Raw genomic sequence first — 12,008 nt, 5'->3', positions numbered from 1 at the left:
CCTCCAGCCCCGCGCGCACAGATCGCTCCGACGCTGCTGTCCTCACTCTTCTGTTTCGCTGGTACCAGGTCCTGTAACCTTAGCCTGTCTGACGCAAGATAAGAGCGGCTTCTAAGTATCTTCCCAGCAGTCGCAGATGTTTTAGTATATTTTTTTCTGTTTCATAACTTCATGGTTAAAACCCTCCACATCTACACAGGGCTGTGGACTGGATACAAAGAACATCCGACTCCAACTCTTACTTTGCATATACAGTAACAATCTTGTTGATTGAAAGTATGTAACATAAAAGGCATTTAATTGCTACCAAAGCTTAGGAATTGTAAACCTATATTTAAACTATTTAAAAGCATCTGCTTTTGGGAACAAAAAAGCTCCTGGCCAGGCAGCTGACACTATCCTACCAGCCATCCCGGCCTGTAATTGCCAACATGAACGCCCCAGCATGTCATCTGTATAATAAGTTTCAACTGAGCCCCATATCTGCTGGGTTTCAGAGTTGCAGAGGTTGCGACCGCACTGGGGCCAGAGGGGCCCCAAAGGGCCCTACCTCAACTACAGTACTACCTCTCTATTGGTCCTGTGCTCATAATAATCACTTCTATAGATACTTTGAATAGTGGTGATCAATAACACACTGTTCCCCATTCCCTTCTTGCACCTCTGACACTGTAGTTGCCATTGGCAGGTTTTGGTGCGCCGTATCAATTGTTATGTATAGAGTGCTTGGGGGGCCCCAATGTGAAACTTGCATCGGGGTCCATCACTCCTTAGCTACGCCACTGCATGTAGCCCTGCCATCTTGCAGAAAAGGGCCAAATTTGTCGCTTAGTAATTTTCAATACGGCCTATGGCGGCACCCAAACGATCGGTGCTGCGCCACAGTTAACTGATCCGTCCTTTAAGCTTTGCACACATGCAAGATAAGAGTTGTTTGAAACATCCGATAAACGTCAGATTTTGCCGTTTTTGATGAAAGTTCTGATAATTTTTTGCAATTTACACATTCCTGGTGAACTGAGGCTTGTACACTATCCCGGAAGCCCAGCACTGTATAGATTTTCCAGATAACAGAATGCAAGGGGCTGGAAAGTTGGCCCTGCTCACCGCAGCCTGGCCCCTGATATTCTCAGCAGATCAGTGCAGGATACTCATTAGGGCTTTCCTGTAGGGCTTGTTACATTCCTTGTTATGTAAAACTGATGAGAACTCCAGCAGTGGAATGTGATTGTCCTGAAGGATGTGGGAGGTGGCGGCAATGGGACAATGTTGTCCGCTCATGGGGTGGGATCATATGACCACTAGAGTTGAGAACAGTGGTAGACAAGTATGGAAAAGATTTGGTATATTTTTATGTTAAGTAAGGGGGCAGGAGGAGCTAGAAGCAACAGAAATCATGAAATAGGATATTAATGTGTGTTCTTCATTGCAGATGGATGACCTAGCGCTGAACCTCGGGGACCTGGACATCACCTCTGATGACCTCACGCTGGACTCCGTCGGCAGTAAATATCTTATTATTTAAGCTGGGTTGACACCACTGTTTGCAAGCCTGTCTCCCCTCTTCATGTTTAGTTAAAAAAAAAATGTTAATGTATTTAGTTGAAATTTAGCTGAAATTCTTATTGGTGAGGTTATAATTAATACTATAATTACTGTTTGGTGTGGATACCTGTTCTAGGATAAAATTATGTTACTTTTATTGTTCACATTACAACTGGCCTATGACCAGTGCATTCTGTGGCCATAAGCCACGCGATCGTCCAGACAGTTCAATCACTTTGATCTGTTTCCTCAAACAAGATTTTGGGCAGTTAATCAATTGAAATTGTGATTGGACATTTTGGGAGGTCTCTGTACGAATGAGTGGGTAGGTATCATTTTGATGGCCCTATAACATTATACTTCAATCAACAATACAATGTTAGTGCTTCAATCGTTTTGTTTTTTTCTGGACTCAAATTAAAATCAGTCAAGCAATGCAAACAGTATATTGTGTTAGATGCTGCTACTTCATAGTAAGATAGTTAGTTTGGTTGTCCATCAAGTTCAACCAGAAGGGGAAAAACAAAAAAAAAACATCCTGAACCCGCACATATCCCAGTTGATCCAGGGGAAGGCGAAAATCCTTACAAAGCTTGGGCCAATTGGCCTGAAAAGGGAAAACTTCCTTCCTGTCTCCATATGGCAGTCGGATAAGTCCCTGGATCAACTCTCCCGAGAATTACCTAGTAATTATAACTGTGGATAATTGAAAGAACCTCTCCGAGATCTCTTTGTGCATACCTTATAGAGGTGGTCGGTGTTATGCTAATAATTTTACCTTGCAGTCAAATAGTATGTACATTATATTCAGCTTGGAATTGGGCTTATCAAATCCGTATCCTGGCAATTTGTATTACCCGGTTACAAGCTGTATACAATTGCATTTAGTCTGCAAGTCAGCAACGCTAGCATCTCATTGCCCATCTCTGGTCTTTGTATCACAGTTCTCTTTTGCTGATGTCTCTCTGTTCTCAGTTCACATTCAGGAGAATCTGGAGGATGCTCTGGTCCAGGAAGCCCTAAAGACGGTGAGTTTGGTGCAAGGGGTGTGTGGCAGGGTTGCTGGACCCATCACACACAGCAGCACCCTGGGTTGTGCTAACTTTTCTCTATACACTGTTTTGGCTGTGAACACATAGCAGCATTGTAGAGTCTAACTTGCAACTCACTTTATGTCAGGGAAAATTATGGGGGTTACGTCTGGCTCATATGAAGCTGAAATACCTTTTATTTTATAGTTATTCTTTGACTTTTTTCCCTTCTCCTCTTCTCCCTGCCCATGTTTTCTCCTCATTCTGCATTGGTTGCACTTGTGACAGTTCTGTGGACCCCTCATTATCCTGATTTCCTTCCTCAGGGTGTAGATCTCAGGCAATACTCCAAGCAAGTGGAGATGGAGCTGCAGCAGATTGAACACGTGTCCATCAAAGACTGTATCCTTTCTCCACCTCCTCAAGAATTGAGGTCGATGTGATGCAGATAATTCTCAGTTGATGCAAGATTATGCAACTTTTGTATGCAAATGCATGCAGCTACAAAATGCACCCATCAAATCCTAATGAAATTCGATTGGTCCATTTTCAGAGCTGCATACATTTGCATAATCCTGTATCAACTCTGATCTATTTGCATCCTGTTGATCATTTCTGGTTGATGATAATAAGGCAAGTGGAAGGAAGCCCCAGGTAAGTAGATCTGCTTTTTTTAAGAACCCCGGATGTTTCCATCAAGCCCAATCTACACGATATGATTCTTTGTGCGATTTGATTAGGATGTTATTTACGATCCGATTAAATCCGACATGTCCGATCGGGATTCGATTCGATTCAATGCGATTTGCCATTGCAAAACAATGGCAAATCGAATTGAATCGAATCCCGATCGGACATGTTGGATTTAATCGGATTGTAAATACAATCATAATTGAATCGCACAAAGAATTGTATCAGGTACAGTAGATGGGGCTTTAAGGTGGACCCGAACTCTCGCACAGCTCACAATGATAAGTCTCAAGTCCACATATAGTTGCTGAAGAAATTCACTTCTCTTTGTTCTGTGTTTGATCAAAGTGTCTAATTAAGTTCTTATCAGCTGCTGTGAATAGACTGCAGGAGAGCTCTGCCTCAGCAGCTCTCCTAATACAGGTAATCTTAACACTTTCAGTGCTCCCTGAAAAGTTAAGCCAAGTTATAACTACAGTTTTTTGGGGGGATTTCCATAAATTTGAATGAATAAATTCCACTTTAATAAAGATGCATGAATTTATCTATACACTGAGAGATATAGTAAACCAGTTTCTTATTTGTGTATTAGCTGGTGGCGTTCACCACATTTCTCAGGGCAGGAGAGTGTGTGCCATCTCTCTGGATGTCGTGCTCACCATCCCGCCACACACAGATACACGTCATCCTGACGCACACGCCATTTCATCAGTGCAGCGTCCAATCACAGCGGGGCGAGGCAGGAGGGGGCGTATCTGTTGCTGACGGACACACACACACCCGCACGCACGCACGCGCACACACACACACACACACACACACACACACACACACACACACACACACACACACACACACACAATGGCTTGGAAATGATGTATGTGTGTGGTTTGAGGTCATTTGATCCCTGGTATGTCTGCTGGGTATGAATGTGTGATAAAATTTTCTCTATATCAGTTTTCCTAGCGTTTCTGCTTTTCCTCAATGTGCTGCAGATATAGAACAAAGCCAGAACATCGCCTCCCTCCATAACCAGATCATCGCCTGTGACGCCATCCTGGAGGTAAGCCTATCCCAGATGCTCTACTACCCTCCCTCTGTCATCCTACCGCCCTTCCCCATCCCTAGGTGGCCATATCTCAGGGGCCTCCATGGCTTCACCTATACAGCATTCTGCATACAATCACAAGTTCATCGCACATAAGGCTATTTTGTAATATTTTAAATGCAGCATTTTTGTTTATAGCAGTTAACGGGCTGGGTAGAGATTCCCTTTGGTTTAAAGCGGACCTGAACTTAGCACTTCCTCTCTGCTGTAAATTATAAGCAATAGCATAATAACCTTTAAAGAAAAACATTTACAGAATAGTGCAGTGTTCTCCCCAGAGCCTATTACCCGGGCGGAGCGCCCACCTGGGTCTCTGTTCCCGCCCGGCTGATTTGATTAGCCTCCGAGTCTAAAGCAGAGACACTTTCCTCTGCTCGTAGTTTTAATTCAGGCAGCGCTGAGTGCAGAGACACATCTCCGCCCTCCTCCTCAGCTTCTCCTTCCTATCCGCAGCGAGGGGCGGGGGAAGCTCCTAGCACAGATGAGTCAGACCTCGGGAACTTTGCTGGAGCCGACCATAGAATAGAGTGTACGGCTCTATTGCTATTCCTTTTGGTGGTCACCCGATCTTTCCCAGCAGTGGACACAGAAGCTCTCCTCCTCCTCTATCTGTGCAGCAGATACAAAGCCCCTTCCCAGCTCCTTCCATTCACAGGAATGTCGGAATACTCAGATAAGTGTGGCTCATTAACATATCACCACGCTGGTCATTCAGTGTGAAGAGAGATCTGAGTGGTTTACAGGGCTGTAATATGAACCTAGTGCAGCATTCACTCTGTCCCCTGTGTCCTTGCACTTCATGCCAGACTGACATCTTTTGTGTCAGTGATTGTAAAATCACTGTGATATCCAGTTTTTAGTATGGGCAAATATGAATGGCAAAAAGTTCAGTTCAGCCTGTCTTATCTCAGCAGTTACAGTAGTTTAGGTGGAAAAAAAGCCATAAGTCCATTAAGTTCAGCCAGAATACTTGTATGTCTCATATCGCTGTGCTTTGAACTAGCATGTTTTTTGCAAAGTCTCCTCTGGAATCCTCACCACTCTGTTGCCTGCCTGTGTGATCAGCTAACAAAAAAAAGTTCCCCTGGGGGGTACTCACCTCAGTAGGTGGGGGAAGCCTCAGGGTCCCAATGAGGCTTCCCCCTCCCTTGTAGCTACAGGCAGTCCAGCGCTGGATCCCCTGAAGTGTCCCGGAATCCTCCCTCGACAAGCATTGATTTACCTTTCCTACCTCCAGCGGAGGCGCTGTTGCGGTTCTCCGCACGAAGATAGGCAAAAATAGCCAATCTCTGTCAGGTCCGCTCTACTGCGCAGGAGACTTGCGCCTGCGCAGTAGAGCGGCCCGACAGCGATTGGCTATTTCCGCCTATCTCCGAGCGGAGAGCCGATACTGCGCCTGCGCTGGAGCCGGGAAGGTAAATATTCACATCCTCGCTGTTAGGGGAGTGTTATCGCCACTGCCGTGGGACAGAGGAGGATGGGGGAAGCCTCAATAGGATCCGGAGGCTTCCCTCACCCGAGGCGAGTACCCCCCAGGGGAGGTTTTTTTTCCATTACAGGTTTTCTTTAACCTCCTTGCCGGTCTAAAAAATCCGGCAAGGAGGCAGCGCCGCACTTTCCTTTTTTTTTTTTTTTAAATCATGTAGCGAGCCAAGGGCTCGCTACATGATAGCCGCTGAGCGGCGGCATCCCCCTACCTACTCCGATCGCCTTCGGCGATCAGAGTATGCAAGAAATCCCGTTGAGAACGGGATTTCTTGCAGGGCTTCCCCGGTCGCCATGGCGACCGGGCGGGATGACGTCACCGACGTCATGGACGTCGTGACGTCAGAGGGAACCCCGATCCGCCCCTTAGCGCTGCCTGGCACTGATTGGCCAGGCTGCGCAGGGGGCGGGGGGGGGGGGCGGCTCGGCGCGGCGGGTAGCGGCGAATCGGCGGCGATCGCAAGTTACAAGCAGCTAGCAAAGTGCTAGCTGCTTGTAACAAAAAAAAAATTATGCAAATCGGCCCAGCGTAAAATCAAATGCACTGCATACAGCATTTTGGGATCGTTTGCAATGCGATTTTTGTTTCTTGAACAAGTTACCTTGCTCCCCCCACCAGCACCCAGCATTATGCCAACCTCTCCCCACCCAGCGTGATCCACTCCCACCCCACCCAGTGTGACCCTCACTCTCCGTTCAGCGTTTCCTTACTTTCTCACCCAGCAGCACCCAGCGTGACCTTACTTCCCCACCCGGCTACTTTTTCATGCCACCCGGCTGGAAAATATTTCTGGGGAGAACACTGTAGTGTGTCTACTTCCAAAGGGTTAACATTCTGTGTTTACATATTAGCATGATGAATTTCTGTGCTGACACAGCTGAGAGCTCAAATTACACTTGCGATTACTTACAGGGGGAAATAGACAGGCTTTTCTCTCCAAACACACACAGGGTGGGCAGGGTTAGTGCTATATATGTATATGTTTATCTAGTGTCACATGTCACTTCAGCTGCGCTTTAAATAAGGTACAATAAAATGTGATTTTAAATGTTTTAAAGCAAACTTCAACCAACCTGAATAGGGATGTTTACAGATGGGTCCCAACATCTGATATTACTTCTGAAGCACTGTTATTGTGTGCATCATGGCTTTCTGCTCTACCTTTGCAGAGGATGGGTCAGATGCTGGGCGGCTTCCAGTCGGACCTCAGCTCCATCAGCTCGGAGATCCAGTCATTGCAGGAGATGTCTCTGGCCATGAACATCAAGCTGAAGAACCGTCAGACCGTGAGGAGCGAGCTGAGTGAGCTGGTCGATGAGCTCATCATTCCCAACAACATGATCAGGTGAGGAAGCCAATCAGAAAGGGGGAAAGTGGGAAACCAGGAAGTAAAACTAATGTTCCCCACCTCCTTTGTGAGGTCATGTGATGGTCTCAGTTGGCCATAGTGCTGGTTGTGACCTCTGACCCTGGCCATAGTGCTGGTTGTGACCTCTGACCCTGGCCATAGTGCTGGTTGTGACCTCTGACCCTGGCCATAGTGCTGGTTGTGACCTCTGACACTGGCCATAGTGCTGGTGGTGACCTCCGACCCTGGCCATGGGGCTGGTTGTGACTTCTGACACTGGCCATAGTTCTGGTTGTGACCTCTGACCCTGGCCATAAGGCTGGCTGTGACCTCTGACCCTGGCTATAGTGCTGGTTGTGACCTCTGACCCTGTTCATAGTGCTGGCTGTGACCTCTGACCTTGGTCATATTGCTGGTTGTGACCTCTGACCCTGGCCATAGTGCTGGTTGTCACCTCTGACCCTGGCCATAGTGCTGGTTGTCACCTCTGACCCTGGCCATAGTGCTGGTTGTGACCTCTGACCCTGGCCATAGTTCTGGTTGTGACCTCTGACCCTGGTCATAGTGCTGGCTGTGACCTCTGACCCTGGTCATAGTGCTTGTTGTGACCTCTGACCCTGTTCATAGTGCTGGTTGTGACCTCTGACCCTGGCCATAGTGCTGGTTGACACCTCTGACCGTGGTCATAGTGCTGGTTGTGACCTCTGACCCTGGCCATAGTGCTGGTTGTCACCTCTGACCCTGGTCATAGTGCTGGTTGTCACCTCTGATGCTGGCCATAGTGCTGGTTGTCACCTCTGACCCTGGTCATAGTGCTGGTTGTCACCTCTGACCCTGGCCATAGGGCTGGTTGTGACTTCTGACACTGGCCATAGTTCTGGCTGTGACCTCTGACCCTGGCCATAAGGCTGGCTGTGACCTCTGACCCTGGCTATAGTGCTGGTTGTGACCTCTGACCCTGTTCATAGTGCTGGCTGTGACCTCTGACCTTGGTCATATTGCTGGTTGTGACCTCTGACCCTGGCCATAGTGTTGGTTGTCACCTCTGACCCTGTTCATAGTGCTGGTTGTCACCTCTGACCCTGGCCATAGTGCTGGTTGTCACCTCTGACCCTGGCCATAGTGCTGGTTGTCACCTCTGACCCTGGCCATAGTGCTGGTTGTGACCTCTGACCCTGGCCATAGTTCTGGTTGTGACCTCTGACCCTGGTCATAGTGCTGGCTGTGACCTCTAACCCTGGTCATAGTGCTTGTTGTGACCTCTGACCTTGGCCATAGTGCTGGTTGTCACCTCTGACCCTGGCCATAGGGCTGGCTGTCACCTCTGACCGTGGCCATAGTGCTGGTTGTGACCTCTGACCCTGGCCATAGTGCTGGCTGTGACCTCTGACCCCGGCCATAGGGCTGGTTGTGACCTCTGACCCTGGCCCTAGGGCTGGTTGTGACCTCTGACCCCATGTTTCTCTGTGTTTCAGTGTAATTCTAGAGGTTCCTGTCACAGATCAGCAGTTTGTGGAGCAGCTACAAGAACTCAACAACAAGATAAATTATGTGAAGGAGCAGGCCTTCCGGGACACGCGGGCCTGTGCTGATGTCCAGGACACGCTGCAGAAGCTGAAGATTAAGGTTCACAATTAATAAATCCAGTTCCCTGGGCAGAAATATAGAGACTTTTATTTTCAATTTCCATTCTGCAGCAAATTCAAATGGCAGAAGAAATATGTGTCAGATTGTCCCAACTCAGCAATAAATCACCCCAATAAACCCACTGTGCTGCCCATCACACACTGATAAACACAAATGATAAGGGAGTGAGACTCTTCCTCTCTCTCTTTCTCTCTCTCTCTTTCTCTCTCTTTCTCTCTCTCTGTCTCTCTCCAATCGCCCACTTCATCTTTGTTGGCGGGGGGAGGGTGAATGAGGGTTGGGTTGAGGTTCAGCTCCCTCTGTGATTTAGCTGTGCATCATCCAGAAGGCAATTACAAACTTTGTAACTTAAAGAGGACCTGAAGTGAGCGGAATATGGAAGCTGACATGTTTATTTCCTTTTGAACAATGCACATTGCCTGGCCGTCCTGCTTATCTTTTGCCTCTAATTCTTTTGGCCATAGACCCTGAACAAGCATGCAGCAGATCAGGTGCTCTGACTGATGTCTTACTAGATTGGCCACGAGCTTGTTTCAGGTGTGTGATGCCATAAAGATTAGCAAGACTGCCGGGCAATTGGTATTGTTTAAAAATTATAAATATGGCCGCCTCCATATCCCTTATGTACCTGAGGCCACCTAAAAAAAAAATTATACATACCTGGGGCTTCCTCCACCCCCTTCAGGCTGATTGGTTCCCCATTGTCTTCCCAGTCTGCGTAGATCCTCTATTAGGAGGCCCTGTAATTCCGCCAGTCAGCACAGGGGGGCAGTCCGGCCCCGTGTGCTCCCCAGTCGCACTCCCGCGAGTGTTCTGCGTCTGCACAGTAGGCCCCCAACTGCCGGAATTACCAGGCCTAGCGGATGATCCAGGCGGGTTGGGAGGACGGTGAGGGAGTAATCAGCCTGAACGGGGCTGGAGGAAGCCTCAGGCATGTATACATTTTTTCTTTTAGGTGGTCTCTGGTTTCCTTGTTTCAAACACAATAGTAGTGACCACAGGCCCCTGTGCTGTAGATCATTTTTTTCAGGATACTCCAAGTGTAAAAGGAGCATAATTTTATTCTACCTGGTAGAAGTTGTTCATCTTTATCAGGAGGTGTAGAAACATCTTCAGAAAGTACCATCATTGTAAATCTCTTGCTCTGGGCTTGTGTAACCCTCATTTCTGGTGTTACAGGCTGTGGCGAAGGTTCGGGAGTTCATCCTGCAGAAGATCTACTCATTCCGCAAACCCATGACTAATTATCAGATCCCCCAGAATGCACTGCTCAAACACAGGTCAGTCTCATTTCTTAGGTTCTGCTTCTTTGAATCCCAAACTTACACAACAGGGCTGATTCTTCATGAAGCTACATGAAAGCACCGCAAGCTAAATTCAGGGAGGCACACTACGCGTGGTCGTGCAGTGTAGCGTGCCTTCCTTAGTTACACGTGTTGCTTGCATAGTAACATGCGCTCCTTTAAATAACGGCCGTTGTTGTGTAGTATCGCAACTATGTTAAAGAGACACTGAAGCGAGAATAAATCTCGCTTCAGTGCTTATATTTAGCAGGGGCATGTGTGCCCCTGCTAAAACGCCGCTATCCCGCGGCTAAACGGGGGTCCCTTACCTCCCAAATCCTCTCCGTGCAGCGGGGGATCACTTCCGGATTGAGGCATGGCTAATGGCCGCAGCCCTGCCTCATGCGCGTCTGTCAGCTCGTATCTCCGCCTCTCCCCCGCCCCTCTCAGTCTTCCTTTGCTGAGAGGGGCGGGGGAGAGGCGGCGATGCGCTGCTGATAGACGACGCTGAGAGGCAGGGCTGCAGCCGTTAGCCCTGCCTCACCAGCAGCAAAATCTACGACCAAGTTGGTCGTAGATTTTGCAGGGGTGGGTTTGGGGGTGAAGGGACCCCCGTTCAGCCGCGGGATAGCGGCGTTTTAGCAGGGGCACACATGCCTTTGCTGAATATAAGCTCTGAAGCGAGATTTATTCTCGCTTCAGTGTCTCTTTAAATAAAAGAAGTACGTTAATCAACAGAAGTAAGTGCTTCTAGAATTTTCTTCCTCAGATGGCCACTTCTTGTATTGGCTGGCCGCATCCCACAGATGCTATCTTCAGTATCTGACCATAGCAACTACATAAACATGGTAAGATTATACAATTAAAATTGTATGGTGCAATGCAAGCTTTAGTCAGTTAGTCAGTTAGTCAGCAAACAGACCCTCTCCTGCAGTTTTGCTGATTGATCTGTCAGGTAATGAAAAGTGACATTTCCAAGGCATTTGTTATGGATTTAGTTCTGCTGGCAGGGGCGTTGCTAGGCTCTTAAGAGATCCGGGGCACTCCAGATGGAATATGGATGTGGCCCTGAACCAAAATGTGTGTGTGGTTATGGGTGGAGCCACATTTACATGCACTTAATAGCGGTCTAAGAAGACCTGCCCAGCAAAATGTTGAATGAAGCCCCCTCTCCATTAATACAAAAAAAATGGTAGCATATAACATAAATAGGCAGAGTCACTTAAAGGGAACCAGAGATGAAGCACCCTTGTGTATGTTACCATATATATCAGTAAGAACATTAGAGAAAACACCTACCCTGCTCTCTGTTTCATCCTCACTGCTAAAAGTGTCTGTTATCAGCTGTGATAAGAATCCCGGACTGAGCATTCAGTCTGGCTTTGCAGGGAATAATTATAGCTGAGTCATAGCAGAGCCACAAGGGGGCAGGCTTGGGCTTGAAAAGACACCAGAGAAGACAGACTCAGCTATAATCTTTCCGTAGCAAAGCTAGACTGAGTGCTCAGTCGGGGATTCTTAACAGAGGTGATAACAATCAGATTAAACAGGGAGCAATGAAACAAAGAACAGATTAGGTGTTTACTGTCATGTTCCCACTGATTTATAAGGTAAAATACAAGAGGGTGCTTCATCTCGGGTTCTCTTTATTTCCCTGGCTTCTGTGCTGGCTGGCTGGCTTTCTGCTAGGCGGGCTAATCTGCTTCTCATTGAGGCACCACAGCTCCCAGCATGCCCACCATTGAGGCACCACAGCTGACTCTGCCTGGGGGACATCCGGGGCACCCCAGAATAGATCCAGGGCACGTGCCACTGATCTTTGGGGCTAGCAACGTCTCTGTCTGCTGGTATCACATGAGTAACTATAGGG

General features: G+C 47.8%; 1 protein-coding gene across 1 annotated transcript in view; it reads left to right on the top strand.

Moving 5' to 3' along the window:
- Positions 1-12,008, top strand: part of VPS52 (VPS52 subunit of GARP complex) — a 39,614-nt gene that overhangs the window by 981 nt on the left and 26,625 nt on the right. Inside the window, exons 2-8 of the mRNA XM_068250177.1 lie at positions 1,433-1,505; positions 2,521-2,573; positions 2,903-2,978; positions 4,262-4,329; positions 7,030-7,205; positions 8,684-8,834; positions 10,035-10,135. Coding sequence (XP_068106278.1) covers positions 1,433-1,505; positions 2,521-2,573; positions 2,903-2,978; positions 4,262-4,329; positions 7,030-7,205; positions 8,684-8,834; positions 10,035-10,135 — 698 coding nt within the window. The remainder of the gene's footprint in view (positions 1-1,432; positions 1,506-2,520; positions 2,574-2,902; positions 2,979-4,261; positions 4,330-7,029; positions 7,206-8,683; positions 8,835-10,034; positions 10,136-12,008) is intronic.

Source organism: Hyperolius riggenbachi, chromosome 8, assembly GCF_040937935.1.
Source record: "Hyperolius riggenbachi isolate aHypRig1 chromosome 8, aHypRig1.pri, whole genome shotgun sequence".
Taxonomy (NCBI): domain Eukaryota; kingdom Metazoa; phylum Chordata; class Amphibia; order Anura; family Hyperoliidae; genus Hyperolius; species Hyperolius riggenbachi.
The sequence above is the reverse complement of the archived record's forward strand: the minus strand, read 5'-3'. Positions and strand labels throughout refer to the sequence as shown.